Below are 18,700 nucleotides of genomic sequence, written 5' to 3'. Positions count from 1 at the left end.
GCGGTACTGATAAATTATTTTGGGCAGGACATTATGGCAGCAAAATGGCAGGTGCCTGTGTATGTGTAAAAATTCCCATAGTTCAATTTCGTAACAGTGAAGAAATTAACATGTTATCCAATAAAAATTATAATGGAAAACGTATTTCTAAAAAAAAATAAGCTATATTTTTGAAAATATGAAAAATATTCACACAAGTAAAAAATATTTTGAATATATATTATTTAAAGTACAATATATAATATTCATATATTTTAATATTGAGAGTATTTATTAAATTATTATATAAAACTTACAATTTAAATCTCACAAATTTATTTCTTTTTCAAATATTTTATATCAATAATATTTTTAACATAATTTTTGACATAAGAAATATTTGATTTTTAAAAACTATATGATCAAAAAAATTAAAATTTATATTAATGTGTGCAATGAATGTAATTTAAATGCTATTTCAATTAAATTTTGTGGTGCAGAATCTTGATAACATACATATAACTCTTTTGGATGAGGAGTTGTAAATAATCGACCAACAACCCAATAAGTTAAATTTTCCCATTCAAATAACACGCCATGTTCTTTAACAGCAATTAAACTCTTATTAATCACAGTTTTATCAGCATCTGAATTTAACATTGCTTTAAATCTTACTGTATTATGTAATAATCTATGGATAATATGAACACATTTATTAAAATTTATAAGAAAATTGGGATTTTTTCCTAAATGTTCTAATGGTTTTGAAGATAGAAGAATTCCTTCAACCATATCTAAATGTACATAATGATATAAATAATTTTTATCACCCATTGTCAAAACTTTTGGTACTAAATATTCAGCTTGACTTAATAAATTTTCTCTTATATTAGATATATCCAAATTTAACATTTGACAGTTATTCTATAATAATAAAATAAACTTTGTGAAAATTATATAAAAAAATAAAATATGAGATAATATAATTATAATTTAATATATTTACTGTACTAATTACCTTATATATATCAATATCGGAATCGCTATCATCTGAATATCTTGATTTACTAATGATTTTTTCTCTTGTTGCTCGTCTTCCTAATATAGGCATTGCTTCATCACTTATTTCACTAATCCCACCAGTTCCTTGACTTAATGAATCTTCTGATGTATGCAAAGAATATACTAAAATAAGAAAGTTGTATTTTTAAATTATATCATATTTAACATAAAATAATAAAATAAATAATTTCTTACCTGACCCTAAAACTACAGGAAATTCTTCTATATTACGTTTTTTTAAAATTGAAGGTATTTCTTGAGGTCTCTTATTACTATTTGTAGTATGAGATGATTTAATAGATATATTTTGTACATCTGTTGATTTTATGAGACCTAGAAGATTTTCTGTAATACTAGATGATTTTATAGGTACATCTTCATAAGTTATTACTTCTGGTCTTGTATTAGATGCAATCCATTTGGCTGCTAATGTTGTTACTCCTATTTTTTGTATATGTTTTAATGTCTCTTGAGCTTCTTCTACATAAAATATATTTGGACCAATAATTTCACTACATCTATATTCAATAATAAATAAACAATTCAATATATATAAAATTAATCTCTTCTAACAATTAAAATCTTAAAATAATTAAAATTAAATTCATAAATAATAAAAACTATAAAAACTAACTTTGCAGTACATCCACCAGATTCTAAAAGAACTGCTAATAAATCATGTCCATATCCAACAATAAGTAAATACCATTTTCCATTAGGAATAAGTGATTGATTATTTTTATTATTTTCTATATTTTTATGATTATATGAAGAAGGATATACTCTTTTCCAAATAACAAGACTCTTTACAGGTTCATTATTTATCAAATTTAAAATACAGTTTTGTCTAAGATAAGATTCTATCTCAATCAAATCATTATGAATTAAATGAGATCCAAGAAGATAATGTTTGTGATAAATACAACTACCTAAAATTGTATATAATCTTTGACAGTCCATAGGATCTTCATTCTAAAAAAAAAAAAATATATAATTATATTATATCATTTTTCTTCTATTATTTTTTATTACAAAACATACCCAATCTCTATAATCCATGGCTTCCATTTCACTTAAAGCAGCATCAATTTGAATTTGTGCATCTCTTGATAATTCTATAAAATTTGCAACTGAAAAAGCGCTTCTAAATTTGTAACTTTCTATATTTTCAATATTATTATGAATTTCCATACAAGAATTAGTCAATTCTAAATTTTTTGCATAACTTTTTATATCTAATAATTGTTGAATAATTAAAATAAAAAAATGGTCTAAAGAAGATTGATTTTCCTCAGATGTAAAACATTTTGTCAATGACTGATATCCAAATTCTAAAGTTTTTACTATATCATTTGATAAATTAATAGCTTCTTCAAGACTGCAACTGATAATTTAAAATATATACATATTAATATTTATTTATTATTATAATATTATATAAATATTATTCAATTAACTTACCATTTTTTTGGAAATGCTAATAAAAGTAACTCATCATTTCGAGGTGTATATATAACATGAATTTCTTCTTCTGCTACCTGTATTGTAGTACTATAAAAGTTGTACTATAAAATGTGATTGCATACATGTTATAAAAATTATGTATTTATAGAAAGTATTATAAAATTTTAATTATACCTAGTAGGTTGTAAACCAGCAATTTCTGGTAATAAATGATTGAGAGTTATAAAAGCTCCTCTTGCTGTACATAATATAGAATGCATATTTTTATTTTCTGATCGAGGAAATGTATATAAAACACCTTGTAATTCTGGTCCCACTTCTGATAATTCAGTGGTTTGTAGATATAATACACCAAGTGGATAATTTATTATTGATTGCATTAAATCTTTACTTTCCTCTTTATTCATTAATCTTTGTACTAATACAGATTGCTAATAATAAAAAGAATAATATATTATTATTAATTTCAAATTTTACTTAAATTATATTTATATTATGTATATAATTATATATACATAAATATACTTTAGAATTATAATATACATTATAATCATATACATTATAATTACTTTAGGACAATTTAATCCAGATAATGTTGCTGTAACATCAATACCTGCAATTCTTTGTAATTCTAATGTTACCTAAATAAAGAATAAAAATTGATTGTATAATAAAATATTTTATAATTTTCGTAAAATATCAATTAAATTTAATATTTTCTAAATTTTAATTCTTACATTTGTTGAAACTGTTATTTCAGATAATATATTATCTAAATTTTGATATGTAACATTATTTGAATTTATACTTCGTAGCCAATCTCCAATTTTAATATTTTTATTTTTTATTGCTTCTCCATCTGGTATAAATCCAGCAACCATAATACGTGTTTTGTCAGAAAAAACACTTGGAATAATTCCAAAATATGCTTCACATAATGTAGCTCTCCTTCCTAATTTATGTCGTCTATCAGGATCAACCCATAATATAACTTCTCGCGTTTCACCTGCCTAGATATACATATTTTTAATAAAATATATTATTATTATTTTAAAAATATTTAAATTATAATTGAAATTATTTACTTGAAAGTCTCTAAAAGTAACTTCCTTTGTAGTTCCATCTTTTCCTGAATTTCCAATATTATTTACTGTAACATTAAAATTATTTTTTTTATTCCTTGTACTCAAACGTTTACTTTCTTTTCGTTTTATAAATCGCATGAGTTTTCCAGCTCTTGTACTACGACGTCGCATCAATTCTGGTTGAGAATCAAGTTTTGTTATAGTGAATGAAAATTGTTCATCATTTACATTATCTATTGCAGATTCTATATAAATCAATTCCCCATTAGAATTAATTTCCGATTCCCATTCTGCTGTAGAACTATAATAATTCATATAAATTTGATAATATATTATATAATAATGATATATATTTTAATAATACAAAGGATTAAAATATTAATTATCTATAATTAATAATTATAGGTATCAATAGGTATCAATAATAATTACCTATCTGTATCTGAATAATATGATCCAGTACTTGATGCACTATCACTTGCCCACCAGTCATGCTCATTATCATCTTTCACATTTTCTGAAGAAAAAATGTGATCATATTTACATTGCGATCTTATTATTATATTTTTAGAATTTCCTTCATCCATTTCTTTTTAATCAAATTGTAAAGATTTATGCACTAGTTTTTTCTCTGATATAATTGTTATTATTATACTTTATTATATACTTCTCTTTTAAAACAAAAATTGTTATAAAATATTTATCTTATTATTAAATTTTAAAATAAAAATATTTTAGATTGTTGATATATTTTAACACGAATTATTGTTTACTCAAATCATTTCAAAGAAAGGTTAGACTAAGAAGTGGTTCTCTGAAAATTTTAATATCGTTATATGAAAGGTGGGGAGATTTAATATATTTTTTTCATATTTAAAATATTATATACAATGCGAAAGTAAATTAAATACAAAAAAAAAATAATTTTAATTATATATTTATTTCTATTTGTTTTTATTATAATAGATAAAAAAAATACCCAAATGTCAATTATGTTGGTTTATATTATTTATGCATATAATTATTTTTATAAAAATGAGATATCTATAACTAAAAATGGCTCGATACTTCCATGTACCAAGTATTTCAAATTTATTTTAAATACATTGATAAACAAATAATGATACTAGAAATTGTATTACAAGTTTTCACATCTAGTAAAATACAAATCATTAGTCACATTTATTATTCAATTAAAAAATAAATATAAATTAATATAAGAACATTATCGAATTGATTGTTTAAGTCTAGAAGCAACAGCTTTTATTTCATTTGTATCTTTTTTTTTATATGGATCAGGTTGGAAACATTTCCACAATCTTAAAGTTTCATCAGCTCCTGCACTAAGAATGGTAGTACCATCTGGAGACATCGCTAAGTGTAAAACACGACTAGAATGGCCTGTAAGTTCTGCAACTTTCGTCATTGCAGGATATTTCCAAATTATTAATTGATTTTGTGCATATCCATGGCCTGATACAATTTCTTTATATGTTGTAGACCAAAGCAAAGAACACACCTGTGATTTGGTATCTACCATATTTAAACATACACCTATTGTATAAATATTAAATAATAAAAAAAATTTTTTCATGAAATTAATATTTTTATTATTATGGATATTATATATATGACATATATACAATTGTTTTGATTATTTTCTTTACCTGTGTTACAATTCCAAAATCGAATTGTTCTATCAGCAGTACCACCTCCACTAGCAAGAATACTACTTTGCCATGGACACCATGCAAGAGCTTTTACAGCAGCCTGATGTTGATTTAGTGAATAAATTGGTTGTGTGTTTGTATGACTTTGTACAGACACTGATGGCCATATTTGAAGCATATTATCATTACCACCGCTTGCTAAATACTTTCCATCAGGTGACCATTTTAAACCACATACCTCTTGAACATGTGCATTAATTGTTGATATTAAATGGTCTCTTTGTCTAACATCATGGTGCACTATTTGTCCTGCTCTGTATAAAATACATGTATTAACATTTCTATTTTAATATGTATTATAAAAATTTTTACCTGCAACCACTTGTTAAAATATGTGAATTCCAAGAAAGAGAACCGACTCTGGCTGCATGTCCATTCATTACACGTATTCTTTTTGTTTGACTACAATCCCATAGTTCTGTATTTCCTATTGTAGTGCCTACAGCTAAATATGGACCTTCTTGAATCCATGCAACAGAGCAAACATAATCATTACCATTTAATTCAAGTAACTGTTCTATAGTTCCTGTTGCAGCATTCCATAAATATACATTAGCACCTAATGCTACAGCTAAAATATTACTTTCTGACCAATCAATCAAATTCAAATCTGAAATAAATTTATAAATTTTTATGATTGTTTAATAATAATAAATATTGAACAAAGATTCTTACAATAATCATCAACAATTTCTGGAGCATCCAATATTCTATCTGGATTTTGTGGTATATATCTTGTAGAAGTTTTTATGCTTGCTGGTGTTTTACTTTGACTATACACAACACGCAATGGATTTTGATAACCTTCTGGAGGAGCTGGTGCTTTATTTTGATAAGATAAAACTCTCATTTGATTAATATCACCACCATGCAAATTTTCTCCCATAAGTCGCTGCATTTCCCTTTTGGAAGGACTTGCATTGTCTAGTTTTTCTTCATCTTTTTCTGCATTTGTTTGTTGTTGAATCTGAAAAAATTAAAAAAAAATATATTTAATGAATTTTATTATTATATTAAAATGACAAAATTTATATTAAAAAATTATACATGTACCTTATAATAACCAAGATCAAAATTAGTAGTTGATCTTGATGGAATAAATCTATCACCACCACTAGGTGTTTTAGCTGGTGTAGAAGTATGACCTAATTAGATAGTATTTAAAATCTACATAGAACTTTTTTATATGTATCATTATATATTAGTCATATGTAGAAATTCTATCACTATATATTAATTATCCTAAATTATAAAAATAATTCATACTTGGAGATTTTTTAGAAGTTTTAGAAGGTGTCTTTTTCGTTCGATTATCATTCTTTTTTGTTGGTGTTTTTCCTGTAGTACTATTTGCAAATGATCCATTTGAAATTTTTCGCGATGAATTAATGTTGACACTGTATAAATACATGTAATATAGAGATATATATTTTATTTTTAATAAAATAATAAAGTAATACCTGGAATTTGATGTTTCTAAACATTTTTTTTGCCAACGTGGAAGAGGTCCCTTAATAGTTTCATCCATGCGAGTTAAATTATTTATTTCTTTCATATATTTTAAATGAGACATAATGATGTTAATTCAAAATTTAAATATTCACTTAATTTAAAAATATGAAATAATGAATAAATAAAATTTAAAATATAAATTAACTCGCACACTTATAAAACATTACTGCATCTTACAAATAATTAAATTATTTTATTTCCAATTTAAACTTTATTATTGTAGAAAGAGCATCAATATATGTAGATTAAGAATTACAATGACACACTAAAAAACACTAAATTCTTTAGTCACACAATTCTTAAAGCGAATAAAATACTGAACATTTAAAAAGTTCGTTAAAATTTAAAACTTTTTGTATAATAATTTTCCAATAGAGGTCGCAGTAGAAGTAAAGGAGCATTTTCAAAAATAATGAATATTAATGAAATATTTAAAATCTTTATTAACAAAAACTTAAAATTTTATAAACAGAAAATAATATTGTTATAAACAGAAAATAATATTTTAAATAAATTTACAATTATTATTATTTTTGTTATATGTATATATAATATATATTTAATTGATTAATTAATTAATTCTATTTTAATATTATCTTTTATCATTTTAGAAAATAAAAATTAAATATATTTTTGTAATATGTCTATAGATATCTTTAAATTAATTCTATTTTTGCCAAATTTTTTATCAAAATAAATATAAATATAAATATAAATTTTATTATCAAAATGATACCAAATTTGATTTAAAATTTGGTTATCAAGTTATATTAATAAATTGATACCAAAAATATATAAAAATTTGTATATCAACTTATATCAAATCTTCATCAAAAATATACAAAACTTTAGTAAAAATATAAATATTTTGCTATAATTTGCATTTTAAATATAGATGCACTATATTATATCTATATTTCTTGTAAACATTATGTCTCTAAGGATTTATACAATAATACAATATATTCATATAATAATTTATTATGCATATTTGTGCATATTAATATATACATAAATTTCAATTTAAAGTTAAGTTAATCATTATTATTATATATTTATTAGTATATTAGTATATTATTGCACATTACTATCTACTATACATATATTATTAATATTATATATTTTATCCAATTTTCTTTTTCATAAATCAAAGAAAAACAGAAAATATGAAATAACTCATTGTTTAAATAAATATAATTTTTCCTGAATACAATAGTTATGTGAAAGAAAATCTTGAAAAATAAGAAAATCACATAAAATAAAAAAACTAATTAAAAAATTAAAACAAAATAGCTTATAATAATATAGTAAATCTTAAAATCTAATATGTTATCTTATATATCTTTTATGATATCTTAAAAATAAATAAATAATATATAATAATTTTACTTATTCTTTATTAAAAATATTGTTATATTAATTAATTTAATTAATTTACCAAAAGAATGAGAAATTATATATGAAAAGACCTTGTAAATATTTGATGCCATCTTATAACCAAATTCTTTGTTAAAATAATATATAAACAAATAAATACCTAATAATTGGTTGAAAAAAAATCCTTAAAAGAAATATAAATATAATTGAATATATTTGATAGGTAAATATAATCACAAAAATATGGATGTATGTAACTGAAAATTAAGATTTACATAACATAATTTTACATTACATAAATAACATTGAATAGTAGTATCATATGAAGATAAATAAAAAAAATAGATTTGTACAGATTTGCTTTTGTATAATCCAAAAACTTCAGAGCATTTCTTAGCAATACAATATTTACTTTTTCTGAGTAAAAGGAATAAAAATACTATTCATTTCAATTTTCATAATTAAAATAATATATAACTTCACAATTTTGTAATAAATATTATACTTTACCCATTTATTTTTTACAATGTAATATTCAGAGGAATGAATTATATGATATAATTATATGTTAAAGAGTTAAATATTACTTATAGTATATACATGAATTCATTATTTCTTATATAATACTGTAAACACAATAGATTTTATAAAGTATTATAAATATAATATTAACTTTTTTATATGTTACATTTTGTTAAAAAATATTTCATTTCATTAAATATTCATTAAATAAAGCATCTTTTAATTTTTTTTCAAATGAATAACTTTGTTGTTGATGTTCCTTTAAACGATTTTCAATTTTTTTTGAAATGCAATGCACTTCCATAATTTGACTACGACTATTTTCACAAAATGTTGCTAATGATTCAAATTCAACATTACTTTCTTGATATTTATTTAATTTCCGTTTTTTTACTACTGGTTCATTAATATTATTCTTTTTTCTATTTTCTTTTTCAGTTTCTTGAATATTAACATTTTTTGATACAATCTTATATTGAATTAATAGATTGGATTTCAACCACCATGGTAATGTCTGAAAGTATTTCATATAATTCTTATTATAGATTACTTTTAAATCTTTATCAAGAAGATGTATTTTTTGCTTAATAATATACAATAAAATGTTGATAAAATTTGATATAGTGGAAATTCCTGTTGTAATAAAAATGTTACTTAATATATTACAAGATATTTCATTACTGTCAGAAATAAATAATGCTTCTTGACAGTAATTTGTTATATTTTGATGAAATATGATATTATTATTTATAGGCCATGAATACCTAAAATAAATATATATATAAATTTAATTAAATTCATAAACTAATATTAAATATAATACAAAAATTAATTATATTTCTTACTTCCATTGAGGTAGCTTAAAACTAGACATCACTTTTTCTAATTTTGCTTTATAATCTTCATTTTTCCAAACATCATCAAAATATTCATAACTACATGGCATCATATATTGATTTTTGACAAATTTTTTTAATTCTGGAGCAAATTTTGTATACATAAAAGTTTCTGGGCTTAATATTATATCTATTATATGAGAAACTGCTTCATTATGTAAATTAATTATAAAATTAGGTTCCTCTAAAGCATGTAATAACTTTTCATTAAAAAATGAGTTATCATATATCCTGTAGAAAATATAAAAATACAAAAATTATATAAATAAGATTTTAAAGATAATGAAATAAATAAAAAAAATTATTAAATAATATTTCTTTAATTATAATACCTTAACCATAAATCTTCTGTTAAATAAGTATCATAAATATTTTGTAAATAATTCATTTCTAGTGGATTTTGAGAAGATTTATTTATGGATAACCAAAGTATTGCACTTTGTGTTAAATTTAAAATTGTTTTCTCAGTCAAATCTTTTTCATGGATAATTGTGTATACTGATAAATATCCAGATTTCAACAATTTTTCCAAACTAGAAATAATTTCTCCATCTTGGGTTTGAAAGATTGAATGACCAAAAATAATAAATACAAGTGGTATAGGCATAAGTTTATCTCTTGCTAATACAGCATTCATTAAACGTTTTACAACAAATTTAATTTCTTCAGAAGCATCTGCTATGAATAAAAGAGCGTCTGATCCTATTAAATTATGATCGCTAATAAGACCTTCAAAATGTCTAATACATATATGCAATGTTTCAACTTGATTTGGTTGATATAATATTATAATAGGTTCTGTAGTATAATCTTCAGGACAAAGATATTGATTCATTATTTTTTTATAATGCCATAAAACTGTTTTATTGTGTAAATTTGGCCATGAAATAACTAATTTCCAATAATAGTTGGATTGTATATTAATGTCTAAAGTTTTTAAGTATTCTTTAATACCAATGTAAATAATAACTTTAATTGGTGCTAAAGATTCAAAATAATATTTGATATCTTTTTGTTCATCTTGTTTTTTACACATGTTTTTAATAACTATATCTTGTTCCTTAGAGTATAATAATTTTGCACATTGTTCACTAGAATATTTTTGTAACCATACTGGTGTATTTTCTAATGCTCTTCTTTGTTGTTTTTTTTTTAATGTATTACATTTCCACTTTTTTAAATATTTTATAATTACTCTATTTTTTATTTTCATTGACATTTCATATAATTTTTGAACATTGATTTCTTCCTTTAATAAATTATTGCAAATTTCATAAGTTACTTCATTTAAAACTTTATTATTAATATCTTCACCAAGTGTATTGTAAATATATATTTTATCCATTTCTTCTTTCACTATAGTAGAACAACATGTTTTTATTATTTCTGTTTCTAAAATATTTAAAATATCTTTTGCAGTATCATTAATTTCTTGTGTTTTTTTAATAGATTCTTGTTCTACTTTTAATTTTTCTATTTTTTCATCTTGTACAATTTGTTTTCTTATTTCGGTTTTATTCATAAATTCTGGTGCTTCTTTTGATATATTTTTAGTCATACTTACAGAATTTATAATATTTAGTGATTTTGGAACAGTGGAAGGTGTAAGATTTTTCGTAAATATATTTCCTTGTGGCATTGTTGAAAATATGTTTTTATTTATAGTTATTACAAAAGGAGATTTATCATGATTTGATGACGATTCAAATTGTTTAGCAAATACATTAGAAGTATTTGAAATTGTTGATGTTACATTAAATATATTAGGTGAAACAGAAGATTCATTTAAATGCTGTTTGGATATGAAACTAAATGTGTTTGAATTTTTCTGATTTTCTGGTTTTGATTTTACTAATATGTTCAAATTTGTGTGTGTCTGAGATTTATTGATTTCTGCATGAGATTTAGAGAGACAAGATTCATCAGAATTAGATTTTATGGATGTTAAAAGATTTGTATCTGCTTCAATGTTTGAAATACATTTTAATGTTGTGTGTTCAATATTAACCATATTTTCATTATTGTTTTGACTTTTTTCCAATATTTCTTTTAATGATTCATTTTGTACTACATCTTCATCTCTAAACTCATATGGATCATTTGATGTAAAAATAATATTTTTATTTTGATCTTCTGCATTAATAGAATTAGGCATTAAATAACCATGTAAATCAAAACTATTGTGAGGTTTATGATATTTATAAGTTTTTTCTGGCATTTTTCCTCCTGCTATACATTCTCCAATAGATAAATGTTGTATAATTCTTTTAGAATCTATTAAATTGTGTGCTCTCTTTTGTTTTATATTTAATACAGGCATACTAAAATTATGTCGATTCAATAATACGTGTAAGTCATCTTTTGAAACGCTTAAACCAACCTGTTCACAAAAATATATAGCTTCATTTTCATCCTCAAAACCTAAAATATCAATCAATTCGTATAATGGATATGCTGTTGATGCCGTTCTACAATAAGCTTTGACTAATACTGATAATGCTTTTAATCTTACTTGATTAAAATATCTGAGTAAGATGCATGCATTTAAATATGTAGTTTTTTGAACAAGTTTAAAAAATTTATAATAATTATTTGATTCAAGAGCAGAATATATTTCTAATGCAAATTGAACTTCTGATGATTTTTGTATATTGTTTGGCAATCTTTGTAAATCCCACATAAAATTGCCATTATTTAAATTTAATAAAATAATATATGCCCAAAATTCAGGTTCATTTTTACAATTAATTTCCTTTACTCTCAAATCATGATACATATATTTTAATGATTGTAAACATTTTGTTAAATTATCTGAATTGATTCTTTTATCAAAAACAGATGTTTCTTCAGCACATAATCTTTCAGAACATACTATATGAAATCTAGCACATTGTTCAACTAATTCCACGCTATCAATACAACATAATTCTTGTTGTGTTATATCTTTTCGAATTCCTCTTGTTCTATCCCATAAAAAATAATACCAGTCTCCCAAGTTTGTTCCTTGTTTATCACAAAGATTTACTATTTCATGTAATAAATAACTCATAGTCATTTTTAAAGATTTTACTGGTCTTAATTCATGAGCCATTGGTTCTTCTTGATCTGCAGAAGATCTAGAATATTGTTTGACTGCTCTCATATGATTTATTCCATATTCATTGGTTTCAAGTTGTTCGTATAATGCCACTTGTCTTTTTGATTCACGCATTAAACGTTCTTTTTCAGGACACATATCAGGACATGTTCCAATCATTACTTTAGCTGCTGCTAATGTATGTGATCTAACTTGTCTCATTCGTATAAGTCGATCTCTTGCTTCTAATACTTTATATCTATCTTCGGAAGTATGTGCAGGTTGTTGAATTATATTTTGTAGTTCTTCAATTGTGGCATTAGGTAATAGATCAGATATTTGACTATCAGATTTATGTTTTTCAGCTTTTGTTAATCTTGTAACTGACTTTGATATATTTTTTGATTGTAATGGTTTATGTTTTTTACTTAAAGTTCCACTAAAATTATTTCTACTGTGTACATTATATTCTAAATTTGTCATAGCATCTATTTCTGATCTGATTTCATCATCTGATGATTTAAAAAAATTAGATACAATTTGTGATACAATATTTTTTTGTAAATCTTTTTTCTTTGTAGGAGATTTTGGCAAAGAAGATAATTTTGTCCATTCTATATTAAATTTTTCACCCAAATATTCACCACTTTTATTATAAGCTACATTTGCTTCTTCGTTGGTAGCATAGATAACTGTAATTATTTGTTTTTTAGGACGTATAGTTATTTTTAAAAGATTTCCGAATTGAATAAAATATTCTTTTGCTGTTACTTTAGTAAGTAATGATTGAGGTACATTTGTACATGTTATTGAATTTTCTGGATTAATTTTAGTAATTTGTGATCTAGAATTTTTTTTTAATTGCTCAAACATTGCAGTATCTTTAAGTGCTTGAGCAAATACATTAACAGCAGATTTATAAGAATTTCTTGAAATTTTTGGTTTATATTGCTTCTCACATATATCCGGTTGAAAAACACATATATCTTGATTATTAGATTGTGTTGCTAATATTGGCATAGCAAAAGTAAATGAATTTTTCCCAGATATATCCATTATCTGCTTAGGAGCATTAAATGTATATGGTTCAGAAAATATAAATGTTTTTGAAGGTATGTATTCTGACAAAAATACATTTGTCTGAGTATTTTCTTTACTTTCCATTTTATCTTTTTTTTTTTTCATTCAATTAATATCGAAAAACGTCATTCCGAACCATATTCTAAACAACGTCTTATAATTATATCTATAAAGATTTATTCTATTTCGCTTAAATATGATTATTAAGTTATGATTGCGATTTATTACACTAAAATTACACCAATAAATGATCGGCGCAATTGGTAGAAGTCCAAAGAATAAAAACATAACAGATGTCATAAAAAGATGTTTATTCAAAAATTCTTATTTAAATATGTAACTAAGAGATACAAAAACATAATAATTTATAAATAATAAATTCAAAAGATATTTAAATTAAAATTAAAATATCTGTTATAAATATAAATATAAATACAAATAAATTTAAAATTAAAATTAAAAAAAAACTAATAATAATTGATACGAAATATAGGGAATTTTTATTTAATAGAGTGCGCTATTTTATAATTAATGGAATAATTGTTTAATCTATGTAAATAAAGAATAAAAATTAACACAATATAATTGTTATAAATATTTAACATTTATTGTATTTCAGTTTAAAGTTTTTAAAATATTATATAAGATATTCGTAATATTAGTGAACATTTCACAATGTTTCTTGTTCTAGATATTGAATTCATACGTCGTAGTTTTACATTACGGGATAACCAACATGGCAGTATATTCAAAAACTACTCTTTATTCTTATAAAGGATAATGATATATTGTATATATAATGAATAAATATTTGATCAATATTTTATAAAATGATTATGTTTGAATAGTAAAAAAAAATATAATATGTTAATTATAAAATAACATATACTTCAATATGCAATAAACCGGAAGAGATCTATAACGTAATTGATCAGCCATCATCAATTCTTCATTGACCAAGTTTGAATCTTGTAACGGTCGTATAGGTAAGTACAAACACTTTTTTAATATAATATATCGTATTATCGTGTATAGCATTCTAATTATGAATTCGTTCGTATTACACATACCATGCAAATATAACCGTGTGTAGGTAGATGGATCCAGTTTACCTTTACTACATCTACTCTAACCTTCTGTGTGTTTATATTTATGATCTCTGATTGTGTTAATTAAATTGTATCCTTTCTTATATCGGCTACGCTGATGACAGGCTTGTTCAGTTGGTATTCACATCATCAGATAATATATACAAACCAATAATGGAGGATACAAATGACTTATTATTATGTGCTTCAGAATTCATAAAAGGTAACAAATTTTTAAAAAGAATATAATTAAAATATCATAATATTTAATGTATTTATCACTTATATTTTTTTTATGCTATAGATCGATTATATTTTGTCACATTGAAGACAATGACAAAACCAAAGAGTACTCCAAACACCCATTATTTCAGTATTGATGATGAATTGGTTTATGAAAATTTCTATGATGATTTTGGTCCATTAAATCTTGCTATGTTATATCATTATTGTCAAAAAGTTAATAAAAAACTTAAAGCAGTAACATTAAGAAAGAAAAAGATTGTACATTATACGATAATGGATCCAGCAAAGAGAGTTAATGCTGCTTTTCTTATAGGAAGTTATGCTGTAGGATATTTTTATATTAATTGCATTCATGTTGATAAATATATAAATATATAAAATATATAAAAAAAATAAAATTTATTCAATATGTATTTTTTAGATATTATATTGTAAACATACTGCAGAAGAAGCATATAATTGCTTAACCAATAATCCTGATAGTCCATCATTTATAATGTTTCGAGATGCTTCTGTTGGTACACCATGGTTTGAAATATCTTTGATTGAGTGTCTCAGTGCTATATATAAGTGTCACAAACTTGGATTTTTTAATTTTCAAGATTTTTGTGTTAAAGAATATGAATATTTTGAAAGAGTGGAAAATGGAGATTTAAATTGGATTATTCCTGGTAAATTTATAGCATTTTGCGGCCCTTATGCTAAATTCAAAATAGAAAATGGTAAGTTTAATTTTAGATTAAATTATGATAAATACTTTTATTCATATTTTTTGAATTCATTATTTTTTATTTATTAGGATATCCACTTCATGCACCAGAATCATATTTTACATATTTCCATTACAATAATGTAACTACAATTATACGTCTTAATAAAAAAATTTATGATGCTTCAATCTTTACGGATGCTGGATTTGATCATAAAGATTTGTTTTTTCTTGATGGTTCAACTCCAACAGATTCAATCATGCGACAATTTCTTAAAATAGCAGAAAATGCAAGTGGCGCTGTTGCTGTACATTGTAGAGCTGGACTTGGTAGAACAGGTTCATTGATAGGTTGTTATATTATGAAACATTATCATTTAACAGCTCATGAAACAATTGCATGGATACGAATATGTAGGCCAGGTTCAGTAATTGGACATCAACAGGAATGGTTAGAAAAGTATGTATCAATATATCAATGTTTTCAGTTTATAATTTAGAAATAATTTAATTTTTGATATTAAAAAAGATCATAAATTCTATATTTTAGAAAAGAAGCATATCTTCATTCTTTACTAAAAGAACCATTACAAGCTCAGAATGGAAAACCAGTTCATGAATATGGAATATATTCTATAATTGGTAGACCAAAGACATCATTTTTATCCAGTCTAAAAACCGCTCACGTGATGCAAGATAATGTTTCAGGAATAATGCATTGTGTAGATGGAATTACATTAGATGATCATGCAAGTACTAGTACTACCTTAACTCAAGGTGATAAATTGAATCAAATAAAAGCTAAAAGAAAACGTTTACCAACGAATCATACTTCTTTAAATACAACTTCTAGACCATCAACAGTAGTAAAGTAAGTATCATAATATAATTTTATTTATTATTTGTTTTTATTAATTATATATAATATAATAATATATATAATATAATAATATAATATAATTATTAATTTTATTAATTATTAACAAAATAGAATAATTAATAAATAAATATTATTTTTTTTAGTCCTTATTTAAGATCATTATTACAAACAAGAACTCAAAAGAGTACAGTTAATACATTAAGTGGAAATAAAGAAAAGGATTCAACAAAAAGACTCCTTCCTAGATCTACTACTACAACTACAATCTCTAAAAGGTTAAGAACTAAATTTTATTTAATTCAATTCATAAATTTCTTAAATTTTATTATTATTTATTTAAAATAATTTTTTCTTTTATTTTTAAATTTTGTTAGTTTTGTATTATAATTAATGAAGGTTATACAAGTAAATGTAAACTCACAATATACTAAAAATTATAGAAATAATTGGCTAGTGAATAGTACATGTGAACCTTCACATCGTGTAAAGTCTACTAAACCAACAACACGACTTCATAATATCAACAACAATACATCTTCTAATACACGTGTTACATCAATGTCTGTATCAAAACCAGTGACAAGGGCCAGTATAAAAACTTCCTGCCTCACAGAGACTCAAACTACAAATGCATCTGCAAATAATTTGATTACACAACCGCAGCGAGGCATGAATATGATTCTCAGGTCTGCAGATCGAGTAAATCGCTATCATTCTCTAAGACAGTAAGTCTCTTTGTAACTGTTACTTTCAAAATGTTTATTAAGTAACAGTTATATAGTTCTTTTTATGAACAATTTTTAACTTAAAATTTTTAAACAAGTTTTTTTTAATCTTAAATTTTTTTTCATATATTTAAAAATAAATATAAATATAAATATATTTTTTTATTGAAATAATTATTACATGAGTCAGCTTTGTAATTTTATTTTTTTGATGCAATTTCTCAATTTTTAAATACATCATATATATTATAAATTATAATATTATAAATATTTTTATTTTAATAATTAATTGTATATAATATATATATAGAAAAATCTAAAAAATTATATTTATAAATCTTATATTTATCATTAACAAAAACTTGCATGTAGCTTTTTATTAATATTAAATGTTGCATGTATTGACAAAAAATCTTTATTCAAAACATAATATAATCTTTATTAAGACATTATTAAATTTAAAAAAAACAAAAATAATAATGTTATATATTTATTAATTTTTGTATATAAAATTGATTAGCAAAATTTTAAATTGTATAAAAGTTCAAATTTAAAATAATTTTTTGTTAAATACAATTATCATTTTTTTCTATGAAATTAAATAAATTACATTTGAAATTTAGATATTAAATAACACTAAAATGGCTAACGAACTGCTTCGATTTCTTTCTATGACTTACAGTGCACGAACAACCAAAAGTTATAAAACTGCATTTATCAGATGACTAACCGATATTCTCAATGGCATTGGGGAAGACAATCTGATAACTCAAGCATCTCGACAACGCAGAAGATCTCATCGTTTAAATTCAATCATTCAGTAAAAACATTTCACTAATCATCCATTTTCAACTTAAATAACTGTTGTGATCGAAAAAGATCAAATAGTCTTATTATTATCATATATCTTTTACAAATTAATTATTTTATGTTTACATTTCTAAAGTTGGATTGTAAGTTTCTCATAATCATGAATGTTTTCTACATGATTTTTAAAAATTCTTCCATATTTTACGATACGTTGAACGTTCGTAAAAGCAACAAAATATAATTTTATTGATCTTAATTTACTACACTATTCTTCTGCTGGTCAGAAAAATAATATGAATATTATTATTATAATTGTGAATAATTATGGATAATTATCAATTAATTTTTAAGTTTAAAAATTTTCACATTATTTGCTATTTTTAGTAAAAAATTATGTATTAAAATTTATTCGAGCTTAAATTTTATTAAAATATTATATCGATAATCATATAGAGATTT

The 18,700-nt window shown here is 23.0% G+C and overlaps 5 protein-coding genes across 9 annotated transcripts in view; 2 read left to right on the top strand and 3 right to left on the bottom strand.

Annotated features, from left to right (window-relative positions):
- LOC102674981 (F-box only protein 6-like) overlaps window positions 1-700 on the top strand; it is a 1,917-nt gene extending 1,217 nt beyond the window's left edge. The window contains exon 4 of one of the 2 annotated variants that reach the window (XM_031513869.1): window positions 1-700. This exon is cut by the window's left edge and continues 16 nt beyond it. In XM_031513869.1, coding sequence (XP_031369729.1) covers window positions 1-161 — 161 coding nt within the window. In that variant the 3' untranslated portion in view covers window positions 162-700. The other variant, XM_006622891.2, reaches the window with a different exon arrangement.
- On the bottom strand, window positions 201-4,410 carry LOC102675111 (protein inturned). Its single transcript, XM_006622892.2, has 11 exons — window positions 4,023-4,410; window positions 3,591-3,891; window positions 3,243-3,515; window positions 3,075-3,146; window positions 2,680-2,936; window positions 2,503-2,592; window positions 2,083-2,425; window positions 1,676-2,013; window positions 1,237-1,559; window positions 998-1,164; window positions 201-903 (listed from the first exon to the last, which is right to left on the bottom strand). Exons 1-11 carry the CDS (start codon window positions 4,175-4,177, stop codon window positions 418-420), a joined length of 2,805 nt encoding a protein of 934 aa, XP_006622955.1. The 5' UTR covers window positions 4,178-4,410; the 3' UTR covers window positions 201-417.
- Window positions 4,411-4,514: 104 nt separating this feature from the next.
- On the bottom strand, window positions 4,515-7,189 carry LOC102675248 (cell division cycle protein 20 homolog). 2 transcript variants are annotated; one of them, XM_006622893.1, is made up of 7 exons: window positions 6,781-7,189; window positions 6,587-6,717; window positions 6,374-6,465; window positions 5,996-6,287; window positions 5,633-5,930; window positions 5,258-5,574; window positions 4,515-5,144 (listed from the first exon to the last, which is right to left on the bottom strand). In XM_006622893.1, exons 1-7 carry the CDS (start codon window positions 6,891-6,893, stop codon window positions 4,816-4,818), a joined length of 1,572 nt encoding a protein of 523 aa, XP_006622956.1. In that variant the 5' UTR covers window positions 6,894-7,189; the 3' UTR covers window positions 4,515-4,815. The 2 variants fall into 2 exon arrangements, with proteins under 2 accessions (XP_006622956.1, XP_006622957.1); XM_006622894.1 differs by having other exon boundaries at window positions 6,374-6,447; window positions 6,781-7,176.
- Window positions 7,190-8,553: 1,364 nt separating this feature from the next.
- LOC102674848 lies at window positions 8,554-14,067 on the bottom strand. Its single transcript, XM_006622890.2, has 3 exons — window positions 9,960-14,067; window positions 9,577-9,858; window positions 8,554-9,495 (listed from the first exon to the last, which is right to left on the bottom strand). The coding sequence occupies exons 1-3, from the start codon at window positions 13,886-13,888 to the stop codon at window positions 8,916-8,918; spliced, it is 4,791 nt and encodes a 1,596-aa protein (XP_006622953.1). The 5' UTR covers window positions 13,889-14,067; the 3' UTR covers window positions 8,554-8,915.
- A 328-nt stretch (window positions 14,068-14,395) lies between these two features.
- Window positions 14,396-18,394, top strand: LOC102674456 (dual specificity protein phosphatase CDC14C-like). 3 transcript variants are annotated; one of them, XM_006622888.2, is made up of 9 exons: window positions 14,396-14,769; window positions 14,997-15,094; window positions 15,176-15,441; window positions 15,539-15,839; window positions 15,917-16,286; window positions 16,377-16,697; window positions 16,850-16,981; window positions 17,147-17,431; window positions 18,114-18,394. In XM_006622888.2, the coding sequence occupies exons 2-9, from the start codon at window positions 15,046-15,048 to the stop codon at window positions 18,154-18,156; spliced, it is 1,767 nt and encodes a 588-aa protein (XP_006622951.1). In that variant the 5' UTR covers window positions 14,396-14,769; window positions 14,997-15,045; the 3' UTR covers window positions 18,157-18,394. The 3 variants fall into 3 exon arrangements, with proteins under 3 accessions (XP_006622951.1, XP_006622949.1, XP_006622950.1); XM_006622886.2 differs by having other exon boundaries at window positions 14,877-15,094; XM_006622887.2 differs by lacking the exon at window positions 14,396-14,769 and having other exon boundaries at window positions 14,786-15,094.
- The last annotated feature ends 306 nt before the right edge of the window (window positions 18,395-18,700 follow it).

This window comes from Apis dorsata, unplaced genomic scaffold (assembly GCF_000469605.1).
Source record: "Apis dorsata unplaced genomic scaffold, Apis dorsata 1.3 scaffold_787, whole genome shotgun sequence".
In the NCBI taxonomy this organism is placed as follows: Eukaryota; Metazoa; Arthropoda; class Insecta; order Hymenoptera; family Apidae; genus Apis; species Apis dorsata.
Note: the sequence above shows the minus strand (reverse complement) of the source record. Positions and strands in the feature narration are given on the sequence as shown.